Source organism: Leopardus geoffroyi, chromosome C3, assembly GCF_018350155.1.
Source record: "Leopardus geoffroyi isolate Oge1 chromosome C3, O.geoffroyi_Oge1_pat1.0, whole genome shotgun sequence".
In the NCBI taxonomy this organism is placed as follows: Eukaryota; Metazoa; Chordata; class Mammalia; order Carnivora; family Felidae; genus Leopardus; species Leopardus geoffroyi.
The window spans coordinates 64,854,172-64,872,215 of NC_059338.1; the positions used below are offsets into that span (position 1 = coordinate 64,854,172).

The window sequence follows — 18,044 nt, forward strand, 5'->3', positions numbered from 1 at the left end:
AAATGTTGAATGAGGAAGACACTCTCAAGATGAAACAGGAGGATTTATTTCTAAATGTCCCTGCTTTATATTTGCCCCACAGGGCAAGGGGCGCGTGGGTGGCTCAGTCGGTTAAGCGTCCGACTTCGGCTCAGGTCGTGATCTCACGGTTCATGAGTTCGAGCCCCGTGTCGGGCTCTGTACTGACAGTTCAGAGCCTGGAGCCTGCTTCGGATTCTGGGTCTCCCTCTCTCTCTGCCCCTCTCCCACCCATGCTCTGTCTGTCTGTCTCTCTCTCTCTCTCTAAAATAAATAAACATTAAAACAAAATTAGAACCACAGAGCACATTCAGCTGCATTATCTCATTTCATCCCAGACATAGTCACGTGACCCCCCCCAGCTGGGGAAATTAGGGCTAAGAGAGGCGAAATGACTTGCCCAAAGTCCGCCATGGTGTGTTCCACCAAGCCAGGCCCAGACTCCGCTCTTACCATTCCGTGCAGCATTTCCTGAGTGCCAAATGTACCGCGCACCCTTTGCTGGGCACCGGGATTACACTGGCAGTTCCATTTGGTCCAGCCTGTCTCTGGGACTAGGCACCTTTCTTTGTGGCTGCGGTTTTGAGCTGGCCAGGGCAGAGCAGAATAAATCCTACAATCTAGGATGAGTCCCAGTGCTGCCAGCTTCCTTGAATGGGCTCCGAACGAGGAAAAGCCCCTCCCTTGGCTGATTTGAGCCCCAAACACCTCCTGTGCTCTCGTGGCTCCTGGTGTCAGGGCTCCGACAGCTGCAGGCATCACCCCCTGCCTCACTTCCACCATCCCTAGGCTCCCGAGGGGCGCACGTGTGTGTGTGTGTGTGTGTGTGTGTGTGTGTGTGTGTGTACGCGCGTGCACCTGCGATGTGTGTGCTTGCCTCTGTTAGGTTCCCAACAACGTGTCCTCCGTTTTGCCCAAGGTGCAAGGTTGCTTTGTGCACATCTTGGTGGGTCACTTAGAGCCAAGGATTGTCTACAAGGCCCCTGTTGACTTTTCCTCACGGGAGCTCAAGGAAAATATGAAGAAGTAAAAGTGCCCCCAAGGAATGCCCATTTTAAATTCCAGGCCATGACGCACGGCTGGTTTTCTTGAAAGCTTTCCAAGCATTCAAGACGCATGCTGATGTGCTCTCCAGACAAAACGCAGCAGGGGGAAACTGGGTGGAAAAGGCCAGGATCCGTGTGCGAATTGAGTGCTGTGCTGCGTCTGCTCCAGGTAACCTTAACGTCCAGTCTCTTACTCTTCTTGTGCTTCTCCTTGGGCGAACAATCCACGCCATTCTGCAAAATTACGTAATGCAGACATTCAGACATTCAACCCTGCTAAGCCCTTTTCTTTAAAGGTTAGGACTTGTTTTTGTTTTTAATGGAAAGGTGAAAGGGAACGGCTGCATCATTTTGACACGATCTTTACATTTCAGAGTTTCTTCTGCATTTTCTCATCCAGCACCTCAGGGTTCTGAAGCTCTTGTCTGGTACCGGCTTCGGGCTCTGGCCTTGACTGCTCCTCTCCTAGAAACCGTCTTGCTAGGGGGCGCCTGGGTGGCTCAGTCGGTTGAGCATCCGACTTCGGCTCAGGTCATGATCTCACAGCTCGTGAGTTCGAGCCCCGCGTCAGGCTCTGTGCTGACAGCTCAGAGCCTGGAGCCTGCTTTGGATTCTGTGTCTCCCTCTCTCTCTGCCCCTAACCCACTCGCATTCTGTCTCTGTCTCTCTCAAAAACAAATAAAAATTAAAAAAAAAAAGAAAAGAAAGAAACCGACTTGCTAGGATCACTCGCCCAACATTCCAGAGCATTCCAGCTCCCCAGCTGGGGCTGGCACGTGCTCATACCCAGCTGACTGAGAGGAACAGTTGCTGGTTTCCTCTCCTTGTTCACCTTTTTATGTATGTATGTTTCTTTTAGCTGTTCTCTCATTCTTCTCTTTTCTCTCTTTTTTCTTTGTTTCTTTGTTCCTTCTTTGCCCCCCGCCTCCCCCAGTCATTGGTCTCACCACTATACTTAATTACATGCTGAATACCTTCATTTTATTGCAGAAAGATTTATGTACTCTATTCATTGTTTTTTAAACCAGGTGAAAATAACCTTCATCTCTTAAAAACAGACTCCAGGCAACCCCAACCCAACTAAATTAAGTTCATTTTTTAAAAAGTATGTTCGTTTATTTATTTGTTTTTTTTGAGAGAGAGAGTAAGAGAGGACAAGCAGGGGAGGGGCAGAGAGAGAGGGAAGGAGAGAGAATCCCAAGCAGGTTCCGCAATGGCCGCGCAGAGCCAGATGTGGGGCTCGAACCCATGAACCGTGAGATCATGACCTGAGCCTAGATCAAGAGTTGGACACTTAACCGACTGAGCCCCCCAGGTGCCCCTAAATTAAGTTCATTTTTATTTGCTTGTATTTAATGCATGTATTAATTGATGTGTTCATCAGATATATTCCATGTTGAGACTGTCATACTGAGGTGAATGAGACCCAGTGCCTGTCCTTCCTGAGCCTGCCATCTGGTTGGGAGAGAGAGACCAGTGACAGGCAATTATAAAACACACAGATGCTTTGGGATCGTGAGGACAGATCTGGGGAACACACGGAGAGGGATGGCCCTGATCATTCAGTGTGGGTAACACTGCCCGGGACCTGTTGGCTCATGGTTGAGTATTTGGCGGTGGGAACCAAAGGTAACCTTCCCCCCAGGAGCAGAACAGCCCCTGGGTGATTCAGAACATGCAAAAGGGGTTAGTCCTCTCAGAGTTTGAGAGCTGACCTTGAAGGAGCCTCTGGCTCAGCCGTGATGTCAGATCTGGATTCATCAGGACTGTGATTTCCTCTCGACTCCTCAGTCCGAGTTCACTTGGTTGCAGATTGCGAGTGAAAGCACTTACAGAAAGATTCAGACCATTTGGTTTTATTTCAGTTTGGTCATAAAAGTCACAAAACGCTGGATAGAACGAGCCGTTGGTGCATGTTGAAAAATTATTCAGATGATCCTTTTCTCCACTCGTTAGCAAAGTGTTTCTCTGTTGCCCCATTTCCCGACGGGCAGCGTCATTGAGGACCTGTTCTTTCTCGGGAACAAGAGACACTCAAGAATAGAAACCAAGCCCAGTGGCATTACCTGTCTGGGGATTTTCCGTGTGGCAGAGTTGAAGCTCTTATTTGGTGATCATTGTGCCCACTTCACGGAGTTGTTGTCGGGATTGGCTATGGCAACACGTACCTAAAGGTCTTCAGACAGAATCTGGCTCGTGGCCGGTGCTCAGAAATGGCGACAAGCATGATGACGATGGTGGAGGGTGCTTGCTGTTGTTCCGCAGAGTCCTCTCCGGCTGGACTCCTCGTATCCTTGTATGTCATGGAATATGTCACCCAAACCACCCCGCAACACGTAATTGGGTATTACGCGTTAAAATCATTGCGACCCAGCATCTCTGCAGGTGAGGTCAAACGCACCTGTAGAAATCTCATAAGCTTGACGGCAAGAGTTAGCCCTCATTACAAGACATTCTTCGTAGGGTTATCTGAGCTCTGCCTTGAGCTGCACATCTTTGGAAGCAAGAAATGGAAGGGAAGAGTCCAAAACCGAAATGCCGCTGGCCCATCGCGTCTTCCAGCACCCCGTTCTTTTTCTAGAACATGTGGGCTTTACCTTTTAGCAACACACAGAGTGAGCAAACAGCCAGCAGGTGCCGAGGGCCAGATTTCAGCCCTGACCACGAAATCCTGAAACGCGACAGCCTTTTCTGTTTGCCGAGTCTCGTCGCACAGGGCAGGACCCGGGACGAAGGTGAGGCTGTAAATCGAGGGGGAAGAAGAGGCAGCTCTCCGCGGCCCTGGGCAGCGCCGGTGAATGGAATTCTCTTTGGCGAGAGGTCACGGAGTCAAATGCTGTGGATGGATAATTTTATGGCCACTAATAAAATTTATAGCCAAAGCAAGCTAAGATAATAAGGGTAATCAAACATCCAGGCCTGGGACATAAGAACCCCGTCGTGGCCCCTTGGTGCTGGCCGAGGGGGTGCGGCTGGACAGCACAGGAAGGAGAAAAGACCAGAACCAGTCCGTGGGGAGCATCGCGTTAGGGAAAGAACGTTAGCCGACTGTTCGCTGTGATTTGGCCCGCGTGAAGGAAGGTAAAGGAGGACGGTGTTTGACTCGGGCAGGTGTGCCGAAATCAGACGCTGTCGAACCAGAGCTGAGTTCAGGCGGGGGCTTTCTGTAGCCCCATCCTCATCCTGGCTTCCAGACCAAAATATTTATTGAGCGCCCACTGTTTGCAGAGCTGTAAAAACATTAAGTGACAGTGGAAACAATAAATAATAATAAAAGAGATGTTCCCCCAACAGTGAGATATCAATTGCCTGAGAGAAAATGCTATTAGATGGTATTTTCTGGGCTTTGGGGGTCATAATGTCATCAGACATAAAGATGGAGGAGATGTTTGTTGTCCGTGGATGTCTCTGTGCAGGAAATAGATACCGTTGGTATCTATTCCTGGCTGCCTTGTTGGAGTCAGAGGAGGTGACTTTCTGGGTCAATAATGCCATTTAAGATGAACCCCCATGCCGACACACTCGAAGCTCTCAGCCGTTCCCGTCAGCAGGGAAGTCAAAGGTCAGTGGCTTACACATTGCGATTTGCAGTGTGGAACCAACCTTGGTTTAGAAGAGCCAGACATCTTCTGCCTTGTTTCCGTGGTCAAGATCATAACCAAATGTAAGATTTACTTTTTCTGAGGGGACACATATAGTGTTCCTCATACTGAGGTATCTGTGCAAAAATTTAAATGTGGCTGAAAGACATGAATCTCACCTAAGATTAACAGATACGGAGTCGGGGTGCCTGGGTGGCTCAGTCGGTTAAGCGTTCGACTTCGGCTCAGGTCATGATCTCATGGTTCATGGGTTTGAACCCGCTTCGGGCTCTGTGCTGACAGCTCGGAACCTGGAGCCCGCTTCGGATTCTGTGTCTCCTTCTCTCTCTATTCCTCCCCTGTTCATGCTTTTTTAATTCAAAAAAAAATTAAATAAAAAAAAGATTGTAAAAAGGACCAACCTGTACCCATGAATGAGAACTGGGAGCCTCAGGCAACTGAGGACCCCACATGTGCAAGCACACACACATGTGTGCAAATGCACACACGTTTTGAAAGCAACAGATACTGTTACTTTCTTGAAATGGTCCCGTGTCACCGAGATAGAGCTAAAAGCAGGTTTTAATCAGAACTAAAAAGGGGCACCTGGGTGGCTCAGTCAGTTAAGCATCCGACTTCAGCCCAGGTCATAAGATCTCATGGTTTGTGAGTTCAAGCCCCACGTCAGGCTCTGTGCTGACAGCTCAGAGCCTGGAGCCTGCTTTGGATTCTGTGTCTCCCTCTCTCTCTGCCCCTTCCCTGCTCACACCCTGTCTCTCCCTGTGTCTCTCAAAAAATAAACATTAAAAAAAAAAAGAACTAAACAACAAAATCCGGTGGTGAAAATCTAGTCCCCCCACCCCCACCCAAAGTTCATGATTAGGACCCTCAGCAAGCATTCGGTTTGTTGCTTCTAGACGGTGACAGTGACATGTACACTCCATGGTGACAATGAATCCCTGCCACCGGAACTTTAGGTTTTTACAAATGTGTTGGATGGATAGTTGGAGGTTTGGGAATCTGTGTTTTCACAGAAGATTCATGTACCTTTCATAGAATCATGAAAGAAAAGTTAATGCTGAACAGTCTGAAAAGCAGAGGTAAACCATATAGTCCTATAAAAATAAGGCTCCGTGGGGTGCCTGGGTGGCTCAGGCGGTTGAGTGTCCTAGACTCTTGATTTCAGCTCAGGTCATGATCTCACAGTTGGTGAGATCCCACCTCAGGCTCTGTGCTGACAGCGTGGAGCCTGCTTGGGATTCTCTTTCTCCCTCTCTCTCTGTCCCTCCCCTGCTCCCACTGTCTCTCTCTCTCTCAAAATAAATAAACTTAAAAAAAAGTAAAAAACAAAAATAAGCCTCCTGATTCCAAATTATGCAGTGAAGATAAAGTTTCGGGGGTCCCCACTGTCTTGGGTATTTTCTCCTTCAGTGGATTGCAGGGGCCCCGAGAGCCACGCTGAGACAGGTTCGGCCCTGAGGGGCAGCTGGTGGGGGAGGGAGGTGACCTGAAGGCAGGGGCAGGATAGAGATCATCCCAGAGCAACATCTCCGGGCCCAGCCCTAGCTCCTGACTCACTCAATCTTTCCGACTCTCTCTTTCCTTGTGGGGAAACTGGTTACATTCTCTTAGATTGCGGTTTATTTAGGTGACAATCTCAGGACTGCAGTGAGGGCCGTGTGGGGACCCACGGAAGGTACAGCCCACCCTTCGTATCTGCCTAATGTATCCCCATCGGCCCTGGGAGCTGCAGAGGTGGAGGCGGGGCTTAGAGAGGTGGAGGTGGGGCTGCAGAGGTGGAGGCGAGGCTTCCACAGCTGGAGGCGGGGCTTACAGAGCTGGAGGCGGGGCTGTAGAGGTGGAGGCGGGGCTTACAGAGGTGGAGCTGGGGCTGAAGAGATGAAGGCGGGGCTTACAGAGCTGGAGGTGTGGCTTATAGAGGTGGAGGTGGGGCTTACAGAACTGGAGGCGGGGCTGCAGAGGTGGCCAGAAAGGGCCGAGTTCTCCAGGAACCTCTGCTTGCCCTTTGGAGTAGCCAGTCTTCCAGGCAGATTTTTACAAAGAGAACAGGGCATGTATTTATGACTGGGAGCAAAAAAGGTGGACCCTCTTAGACTCACTTTTGAATCGGGGGACCGGGGAGCCCCCCACATTGGTAGGAGAGGTGCTTGTCCTGAGATAAAGTTGGGTACCCTGGAGGAGAATGCCCCTGAGTGGGTGGCATGCCTCCAGGGGTGGGAGACAGCTCGGGAACGTGGGTGGGGGAGGTGTTAGCTTTAGCACCAGACAATCATGGAGCGTAAACCCCTCCAGTCCTTAAGGACCATGGCTCCTGAGAACCGGCTCTGGGGTTCATCCCTCACGGCTGAGGGGATCCCCATGAGGCCCGAGGCGTGTGAGGCGGCCCTCTCACCCATGTTGGTGGGAAGCCGACGGGGGGCCCCCGCCTCACCCCCACCTCCAAGACCCGGGCCCGCACCTGCTCCTCACCCCGCAGACACCGAGCAGGCGCACACCGACCTTTGTTCCCTCCGGCCCCCCGAGGCCCTCTTTGACTTAAACATTTGGCTGATACCACATTTCGCAGCCTCCCCACTATCGAATCACCCACACACCCCTTTCCGTTGGAGGGAGAACACGTGTCTTTGGCCGACAGCAAGTTTTTCCAGAGAGCCTTCTTTACATCTCCCAAGGCCAATGACTAGGCCAAGTTTACTTCTCTGAATCTGCCTGGTGCTGAAGCTATTACGTAAACAACTCCTGCGGGTCTGTTTCCTCATCTGCGAAATGGGAATGATAGCCAAGCTGTCTACCTAACCTAACAATGATGGTTTCCGATGAGGCTCGTAGGAGAAGAGGTTTATCAAAACCAGAGGGGTAGACAGATATCAGGGCATCCTTATTACTGATGATGTAATTGTCATAGATACGGGTCTTTTAACTTTCTCTGCTTGGTGGAGAACCAATCCGGTGACTGGCTATTGCCGTTTCACAGAGCCACAGACAGAATTTGAGTGGGAACAGCTCTCTGGTAGCCAAATTTCATCATCTTTCATTATTTTGTTTCTTCTGTAATGGAACAATCCACTTACAGCTTACGGTATTGTCCTACGGGTAGTTGGCAGGCTTGAGGCAAAGTAAATTCTTGGTGCCAAGCATGATGGAACCTCAGTAAGAAGAACTCCTCGCCACCATGTGTGTGAAAGATGATAGCTGATCTAACAAGGGGGCTCCCTCTCTCTCAGAATGCTCTAGAATGCACATGATTTTTTAAAGTTTAATTTTTGAGAGAGAGCGAGCAAGGGAGAGGCAGAGCGAGAGGGAAAGTCCGAAATCAACCGACTGAGCCGCCCAGGCGTCCCTAGAAAGGATATGACTTTAATTGTTAAATTAAAGCAGCTAGAGCTGCTTTTCCTAAGAACAAGTCTAGCTCCACCATTTTTCAGAATGGCAAAGATTTGGCTAAACAGAGATAATACAAGTTGCTTTAGGCCAGCTGCCTTATGGACTGTCTTTGTACAGTCTTACTGACTGCCAGTGGGTTCTAGGCAACAAGAAAAGGAAGGGAGGGAGAGAGGGAGGAAGGAAAGGGAAGGGAAGGGAAGAGAAGGGAAGGGAGGGGGAGGGAAGGGGGAGGGAAGAGAAAGGAAGGAAGGGGAGAGGGGAAGGAAGGGAAGGGAAGGGAGGAAAAGGAGGGGAGGGGGAGGGAAGGGAAAAGAAGGGAGGGGGAGGGGAAGGGAAGGGAGGGAAACGGAGGGGAGGGGAAGGGAGGGGAAGGGAGGGGAGGGGAAGGGAAGGGAAGGGAAGGGAAGAGAAGAGAAGGGAAGGGAAGGGAAGGGAAGGGAAGGGAAGGGAAGGGAAGGGAGCCTCGCATAGTAGCTATACGTACTAAGTACCCAATACATGGTTGTTTCCATGAAGAGATGAGCAAATGAATCTGTAGACTCTAAAGGAGGCAGCTTTTCATCCCTAAACTAGCACACAGTGGAACCAAAACATTACACTTGGGTGCTGACAGGCAAGGGGGAAAATCCTGCCGTGTCCCAACAGTCCAACAAAATAGGAAAGCCGTAACAGGAACCAAGTCTTCTTACTTCAGTGACTTAAGGAAAAAAGATTTAATTAGATACATGTAGAGAATAAGTAGAAAATCAGAATCGCTCAGATTTACTCCACAAACATGTTTTAACCATCTCCACGTGCCAGGCACTGGGTTGATTTTCATGGACACAGTGGTGGGCACACCAGCCCCAGTCCCACCATCCTAGGGTTTTGAGAAACAGTGATCTTTGGTTAAATGCATCATCGGAACCCAGGTAAAGACACTGAAGGAAGAGACCACCCTTCTGTAACAGCATCCACCAGAGGCTGGAAGGAGTCTGGAAGAAAGCTTCTCTGAGGAAGTAGTTCTTGAGCTTGGATGTGAACAAAACGTAGAAACATTCCAGATGGAGCGCGAAGGCATGTGCAAAGACTTTGTGGCAAGAGGAGCAGTGGGTATGTTTGAGGAGCAGTGGGTATGTTTGAAGTCCAGAACCCTGTCGGGCAGAGAGTGAGGGGAGATAAGTTGGCAACGACTGTAGCTGTTTGTATATTATTTCTGAAAGCTTATAATCCCTGGAGAGGCTATTGGGCATAAACACCAATGAAAACGTGAATTTACTGGTGGCCAGAGCCTACAGGAGCAGGCATTTGGGGGGGACCCTTCTTCCCATTGTGAACAAACAGAACAAAAACCAGAGAATGCTCAAGAGAAAGCACAAAGCGAGCTCAGCCAAGCTCTTAGAGGGGGAAGGGGTTGCAATGGAAGGCATGGACTGCCCCCCACCCAGATCCTCACACTGTGTCTGAAATCAGGGTGCTGGGAGGAAGGGCGGTGTGACCAGGGACCTAGACAATTTCAAGTTTATATAGCATTTGGTTTCTTCAAAAAAAAAAATTTTTTTTTCTGGGGTGACTGGGTGACTCAGTCGGTTAAGTGTCCCAACTGAATTTCAGCTCGGGACACGATCTCACGGTTCGTGAATTCGAACCCCGAGTCGGGCTCTGCGCTGACAGTGCTGAGCCTGCTTGAGATTCTCCTTCTCCTTCTCTCTCTGCCCCTTCCCTGCTTGTGCTCACCCTCTCTCTCAAAATAAATAAAGACACTTAAAAAAATATTTTCTGAGATAAGTAAAATGCTAACATTTGTTGATCATGTTAACTGGATCTACCTGTATGTGTTTTATTATTATTTGATGTTTTTTGTATCTGTTTAAAAATATTTTTAATTAGGAGGAAGGGAGGGAGGAAGAGAGAGAGTATAGGAGTGAAAGAGGGTCTAGGACTGCCCTGAGCGTCAGGGTCCTGTGCTCAGTTTCACATTGTCTTGGGCGAATCACTTCTGTGCTCCTGTTTTCCTTACATAAGAAAAGGGGTTTTGAAGGGGAGGATCTTGGCGGTCCCTTCTAGCTCTAAGTCATTCTGTGTTTCTGATTTCTAAGAACAATCGATTATTGAATAATTCTACTTACAGGTTTGGGAATGGAGTGTCCCATGTCCACGAATCCCTACTTTTTTTTTTTTTTGAAAAGAGATCCAATCTTGCCCGGCAAAGATAGCCAGCAGCTAGCTGTCTTTTAAGGAGGACGGTGCATTGAAGTTCATCTGTTTAGTGACATTCCTGAAAGCCATGAGCCCACAGGATGCTTGCATTCATCCCGGGCCAGACTCGGGGACCTGGAAGCACCTCGAAGCCTGTGCCTCTGTGTCAGGCCTCTCGCCATTCGCCGCCCACATCCTGGTGGCTTCTCTGTGGGTTTGTAGGGCACCTGCAAGGGCCTTTCTTACACAGGGAGGCAGAAGAGTTTCAGAAATGAAAAGGAAACACCACAGGCAGAGATCAGGTGACAGCCGCGTTCGTGAGCCCACGGACATACGTGGTAACCCATCTGGCGGTGCATTCACTCACTGCTATCCTGACTGCCTTCAGATGTGCGCCGAACCAGCGTATGTATGGTAGATTGTAGCTACCTCATGAAGCAAGATGGTGCTGTGGGTTCTGGGTATAGTTTTGGATGTGGTTGGGGACGGCGCCCTGGACCACGGGAGCTTCATAAGTGCTATTTAGTGGCGGCAGCTGGTCGAGCGGAGCCCGCGCCCCGCGGACAGTAGCAGAAGCCCAAGGACAGGTGACAGGCCCCCAGCATGGGCAGCAGCCCTTGCTGAGTGCACAGAATGTTCTCCAGGCCATGGGCTACTTTTGCCGCCTCCTTCCTGGGCCCTCTTACGTGGGTCAGATTTCCTAACAGCCCGTTGAATGAATGAGAGTAAGAAAGTATGTGTTGGCAAAATTTCAGCTGCAAATGCCAAAGCTTTCCAAGTAAGAGCATGAATTTAAGCAAAGTTTCAAGTGAATGGACCTCAGAGTAATGGCTGTTCTGCTAATAATGAAAAGTACAAATGTTTTTATGTTCAAAGGTTAACAAATGGGACGCTTTCACTGGCCTCCTGGCCTGCTCAGTTACAAAGTGGAAACTGTTCCTGATCTTTGCTTTATTGTACTTGTATTTTCTAGGCAATTAGAAGGATTTTCCACTCAGCATTTAAGAGGCTTGAACTGGCTGCAGACTCTTTTTTTAAACTAAAGTTTCTTTCTTTCTTTCTCTCTTTCTTTCTTCCTTTCTTTATTCCTTCCTTCTTTCCTCCTTTCCTTTCTTTCTTTCTTTCTTTCTTTCTTTCTTTCTTTTTCCTTGTTTTTCTTTCTTTCTTTATTCCTTCCTTCTTTCCTTTCCTTTCCTTTCCTTTCCTTTTCTTTTCTCCTTTCTCTTTCTTGCTTTCTTTCTTTTTTGTTCCTTCCTTCTTTCCTTTCCTTTTCTTTTCTCCGTTCCTTTCTTTTTCTTTCTTTCTTTTCTTTCTTTCTTTCTTTTTCTTTCTTTCCTTCCTTTCTTTTTTTTCTTTCCTTCCTTTCTTTTTCTTTCTTTTTTCTCTTTCTTTCCTTTCTTTTCCTTTCTTTTTTCTCTTTCTTTCTTTTGTAAAACTAACATTTTTTTCCCCTTTTGTGCATGGGCTGAAGTTTTAAAGTAACAGGCTTTCCAAATAGCATGCTTAGGCTTTGCCCACATAATTATTACATTTGTCGTGGAATTAGCACTCCTTGAAAGTATATTTCTACATAAGATTCTCATTTTGCCCACAAGTATGGTTCTTCCTAGCGTATCCTGTGGGTTTTGTTAAAACAGACCCAGCCCCATCCAGCGGACCATTGCAAATAAAATGGAAGCCATTTATCTTAATGAATGAGTAGGAAAATCAAGTCTGTTGAAATGGTTGAAATCCTCCAAAAAGGGACAGCTTGGTAATCCATGGGGGCTGTATCCGTTTCTCTGAGCTTCTCTTGGTGCTGTTTGCTGACTGCTCCCCGAAACCACAACAAGTGTTTTAATTAACTCTTCACTTTGTTAGCAGGCTCACCTCTCCTTTAATGATGTCTTTGCCCCACCCGTCTATCGGCATCTGGGCCAGCAGTTGATGTTTCTGCTCTGGTCTTGGGCCGCAAACCGTGGTAATGGCTCAGGCTTTCCTCTCCAAATGGACAGGAAACACAGGCATAATCAAAACTCAACAGTGTCAGGGGGGTGATTTTATTCCATTATTTTTAATGAAAATGAGGAGGTGCCCCGGGGCTAAAATGCTAGAAAATAGCCTCTGAGAGGCCCTGAGCCCCCACAGTGCCCCCTCCCCACCTGCACTGGGGCCCGCTTGCCCCAGCAGAGAGGGATGCCGTCAGCGGTGCTGGGGAAGTGCAATGAGCCACAGGTATTGAGCTCAGTGTCTGTTTTCCTTGTCAGATCTCCCAGCTGATGACGGAGACGGGCCGGGAGGGCCTGACCGAGGCAGCGCTGAATCGCTACAATGCAGACAAGCCTTCGGCCTGCGGCGTCCCGGCCTCACAGGGCTCCTGCGTGGCCAGCGAGACCTCCACAGGCACCTCGGTGGCCGCTTCCTTCTTCGCCAGGTAAGAGGGGCGTCCCAGAGCCTCGGTTCTTTCGGACGAGCCCGCCTGGTTAGCCTCTCGCGTGCGCCGCATTAGCTAAAGCACCAGGAAGAGTCTGGGGCCGCTCTTGGGCTTGACTCTTTCCGACAGGGCTTCTCAACCTCAGACTGCTGACAGGTTGGGCCAGACAGCTCTGTGGTGGGGGACCGTCCTCTGCGTCACAGGGTTCTTAGCAGCGTCCTTGGCCCCTGCTCACGAGATTCCTAAAGCATCTTCCCCAGTTGTGACAACCAGAAAGGTCTCCAGACCTTACCATGTGTGCCCTGGGTCGAGAGCCACTGCCATAAGAATACGTGGCTCTAAGGATGTCCTCCTGGGACGAGGACTTTTGTGGGCACAGCCCTGTGGTTGGTGTTTCCAGATTTACATCCTGGTCACAGAAAACAAACTGCTTCAAAATTAACTATTAAAGAGATAGTAGGGTTTTTTTTTGTTTTTTGTTTTTTTTTGTATGTGGATAGTTACCATATACTATCCGGCTAATCTTAGAGACTTTAGAGACATGAGAAACAAAAACCGAAAGGTATTTCAACAATGTTTTCTGCCTAATTTTAGCAGTGGAGCAGAGACAGGGCAGGAGACAAAAGACAGCTGAGCAGAAGGCACTTTTGGGACCGTCTAATTCAGTCCCCTTGTTTTATGAAGGAGGAAACTGAGGACCAAGAAAGTCAAAGTATGAGTTAATTTATAGCAAAGCCAGAAATGGAAACCAGATTCCTCTGCTTTATTTATTTATTTTTATTTTATTTTTATTTTTTTTTTGGGTTTCCTCTGTGATTCATTATTCGATCCTTGGAACTTAACTTTAGAAAACTTCTAAGATTTGCGAGCTCCTGGGCAAGCAGGAGGTAGGACACATGACCGCAGATCTGAAATCAGAAGACGCCTGCAGTTCGAGTTACGGGTCTGCCTCAGTTTCCTCCTCTATGAAACAAGGATAGCACCTCAAGATTTCCCTGAAGGCTAAGATCAATCATTGTAAATTATGAAGTGCTGTATAAATGGTGATTCAATGTGGACTCAGCTAGTATGTCGGGAAGAAGGAGTACCGTGTGGTTTTTCTTGCCATCCTTGTGCATGGTAATGTCCAAAGCACCAACGTGAGGAAGGGACTGTGATTAGGACAGGAGCAATCAGAGGAGGAACAGAGGCTGGTGTCCTGTGTTAAAAACAACTACAGGGGCTCCTGGGTGGCTGAGTCGGTAGAGCGTCCGACTTCGGCTCAGGTCACGATCTCGCGGTCCGTGAGTTCGAGCCCCGCATCGGGCTCTGTGCTGACAGCTCGGAGCCTGCTTCAGGTTTTATGTCTGCCTCTCCCCTGCTCACGCTCTGTCTCTCCCTTTCTCAAAACGAAATAAACATGAACAAATTTTTTTAAAACTACAATAAAGGCAGCGCATAGGCTTGTCAGAACACCGGCCCTGAGATTCTCATTGTAGGTCGGTGCCGTGTTTATTGTCCTGTGCACAGTGGGGCCGACCTGAGTGTATGGGAGGTAACAGGAAATACAGTAGTCTCCTCTTAGCCACGGGGGGTACACTCCAAGGCCCCCAGTGCATGCCTGCAGTTGTGGATAGTACTGAACCCTACGTGTACACCGTTTTCTCCCATACGGACCTGCCCATGAGGAAGTTCAGTTAATAAATGAGGCACGGCAAGAGGTTAGCTGCGATAACTAGCAATAAAATAGAACAGTTATCACCACATACTGTAGAAAAGTTAGGTGAGTGTGGTCTCTGTCTCAAAATATCTTCCTGTCCTGCACGCACGCTTCTTTCGTGATGTCACATGGTTAAAATGCCCTCCGTGGTGAGGCGACGTGAGGCGAGGACGCGGAGTTGCGGCGTGGCGTTAGGCTACTGTTGACCTCTGACGCTGTGTCTGAAGGAGGATCGTCTGCTTCCTGCTTGAGGTCAACCACGGATACCTGAAACCGTGGAGAGCAAAACCGCGGATAAGGTGGTCTACCGCATGCACGTGCTGGCCGCCTGACCACGGGCGCTATTGTGTTATTTCCATCTGTACGTGCATTTCTATGTTGTCTGGGATCATTGAGCCAACTAACTGGGGGGCCGTGTCTCTGCCATTCAGGAAGGGAAGAAAGGGATGGAACGGAATGCGCAGACATGCTCCAGGCACAGAGGATCCCAGGACCTAGGTGGGTTAGGAGAGCATGTCCAGAGGCGGGTGACGAGAGTACTGAGGAACTAGGAAGCCATGTCATGGCAGGGCTAGTCTGGAGAAGACGGCCCTCGGCTGTCTCTTGGGCCGTCGTGTGAGAGAAGGATTTGGTGGGTTCTCTAAAACACCCAAGCGTGTGGGCAAAGGCTGAATAAAACCTGACGCTGGAGCTCAGCTCCGACACCCTCCGGCTCGGCTCTCCCAGCTCAGAATGAAGGACAATTTGCATGCCATTCGAACTGCCCTGGGACAGATTGAGATATCCGTCACTGAGGGAAATCAAACTTACCTTGGGTGACTGGCCTTGATGCTGAGGAGAACATTCACTGCTCAGATGTGGGTTGACCTCCTGTGCACCTTCCTGACCTGAAATACTCTGAATGTGAGAAGCCTCAGCTCAGGCTCCACCCAGAGACTTTTACAGGTCACTCGCAGAAAACACCAGAAGTGGGATTTGAAGCAGGAAGAGATGGGAGGTTAGGACCCCCGATGGCCAGTGTTTAGGCGAACGAGTGTTTCCCGCAACAAGGAACCCAGCAGTGCTTTGGAGCAGGGAAAACGTGTGGACACGAGACAGGCTGGGATGGCCCAGGGTCCAAATGGAAACACGGGGGTGAACCCAGAGTGGAGGGGCCTGTCGATGGTGGTGGTGGGAGCCCCGGTGATGTTAGCAATAAACAAACACTGGACTGAGTTCAGGTTGCAAGAGCTTGTGGCGGGAGCTTTCAAAGAGCTGGAAAGGATCCGTAGGGCTGCCTAAATCCTCATTATTACTTTCTTTGTGGTGAAGGCTGATAGCACTAGGAGCTTGATGGTTTAAGGCATTCAAAGTACGCGGTTTGCGTTTAAAGGGTTTACAATGTATGGTGGTGGGGGGGGGGATGTAACGTGAAAGAGAATAGTGTTTCATACACACACACGTGCACATGTGCACACACACGCACATGCACGTGTTCCCCTCACGCCCTTTCCCTGTTTGCCCTGTCGGTCTCCTCCACGACAGCTGGGAGTTCACACATCCCAAAGAGGGAGGCGGTTCATATGCTGCCTCCCTGTCACTGATGGGAACCTCAAAGCAGAAGATCGAGTGACTTTCTCAAGGCCCAGAATAGGAAGGGACAGAACCAGGCATATACCTCGCCTCTGCGGATCCCCTGAGGGTCTGCATCGAACCACCCCCGCTTACGTCGTCAGACAGCCGACCGAGTTCAGTGCTTTTCTGCCTCAGATAAAGTAAAGCTGGGTAAGGCGACAGTACAGGTGGCCTCCGGTAGGGGTGAACTCTTTTGTTGAGGGTTGTAGACACCGACTTTTCTTTGTGATCTCAGCCTTTCTCTGTCAATATTTACTTTCTAGAGCTCTGCGGAAAGGTCGGGTGGACTTTACTGCATTTCTGATACAACGTCTATAAAATAAGAATTCCAGTTCTGAATAAGCAAGGATACCTTTGGCCGGAGCAACTCCAGGCGTGCGGTCTGCAGGGCCGTTCCCGGTCTGTGACGGGCGTAGAGGTTGAGAGGAAGCATTTAGAAACTTCTGTCAGCCAGTTCATAAGAGTAATTTTATGTCCATTAGGATCTGGGAATAACAAAGTGGAGCTTGTATTTTGAATGTAATGAAAATTAAAGAGGGGCGCCTGGGGGGGCTCCATCGGTTAAGCATCTGACTTCAGCTCAGGTCATGATCTCGTGATTTGTGAGTTCGATCCCCGCGCCGGGCTCTGTGCTGACAGCTCGGAGCCTGGAGCCTGCTTCGGATTCTGTGTCTCCCTCTCTCTCTGCCCCTCGCTGCTCATGTTTTCTCTCTCTCTCAAAAATAAGTAAACATTAAAAAAATTTTTTTAAATCAAAGAAAAAGTGATTCCTCACCACAGATAGTTTGAGAGGCGCCTGCTTTAGAAAATGATGATGCCCGGAGCATTTTGTCCTTTGATCCTTATCTTCCCAGAATTTCTTTATTTCTTGAAACAGCAGCATCGTGGTAGACTGTCTGTGCTTTAGAATTTCCGTGCCCTGGTTTTTGAAAAACATTTTTTGGGGGGGTAAAATAGTAACCTCATACTAAAAACATAAATAGTCGTAGTAACCAAAGAAAGACGGGCACAATTCTCATCAAGTTGGGTGGCTGTTGTGTGTTGACTTTGAACTTCACAAACGAGGGAATCTTCCTGCTCCCACAGTGCTGGGAAATGGCAGAGTAGGGTGTGATTAGGTTTTTTGCATTTGTTGGCTGTTCACTTTGGGTGAAGATTTACTTAATTATGTACGGAATGTGAAACCCAGGAAGACCTCCTGGGTGGATCCCCAGCATTGCAGGCTGAGCCCAAGGAATCTCTGTTTTTATTTGAAGAGCAGCGACCAAATTCTGGATTATGCGTCCGATTGCCTTGGATCCTGGTAAATCAGACGAATCTTTCAGCTGACCTCTGGTCTTCACGTTGATGTTCTTTCCCAAATAACCTTGAATGACCATTTAAAATCGTGTGGTTGTTGTTTTAATCCGTGAAGGAAATGAGCATCTGGAGGAGTCTCCTCTCCGTTCAGAGCAAGTGTTTGAAAACGGTGAAAACTACCAGCTGTCACGTGAGCTTTACAAAGGCAGGTTCCAGTCCCGCAGCACTGGTGCCGCCATATCTGGGCGCTTGGTGGGCATGCATCTTGAGTGTCATGTCTTACTACTGCCTCTTTTGTGTACAGCTCTCGTATTGAGTTCACAACCTTTGGAAGACCATGACTTCTTATTACAGTCAAATCAGACTTCTTAGTACGATTATATAGAGGCCATCTTTGATTATCAATGTTTTTTTGTTTTTTTTTTTTAATTTTCCCTATTTTCGTAGCGGAAATGTGAATGTCTCCAAATCTGTTGGCGCAGATTTGATTCCCTCTGGTTACTCAGCGTCTCCAAACCCTTTAGGGTGCATCTGTTTGCTCACTCTTGGGTCCATCCCATTCATTAATGCTTCTCCCTCTCCCCCTCTCTGCCTCTGATTTTCCAGTAATGGGGTAATTTTGAACTCATTGATTCTCTTCTTGAAGACTCTGACCTTGAAGCAGTTTTCTGCTGTTGATTAAAAGTGCGTCTGTCCTGGGTTTGGAATATTCTGGGGACATTTTGGTGTTCTCTGCAATATCGGGGTGCCCTCACATACATTTTGCGGGATCCATTCTCTCTGCTTTCTCT

The 18,044-nt window shown here is 48.8% G+C and overlaps 1 protein-coding gene across 1 annotated transcript in view; it reads left to right on the forward strand.

Annotated features, from left to right (window-relative positions):
* KIF26B (kinesin family member 26B) overlaps positions 1 to 18,044 on the forward strand; it is a 478,254-nt gene that overhangs the window by 210,260 nt on the left and 249,950 nt on the right. Inside the window, exon 4 of the mRNA XM_045453192.1 lies at positions 12,475 to 12,641. Coding sequence (XP_045309148.1) covers positions 12,475 to 12,641 — 167 coding nt within the window. The remainder of the gene's footprint in view (positions 1 to 12,474; positions 12,642 to 18,044) is intronic.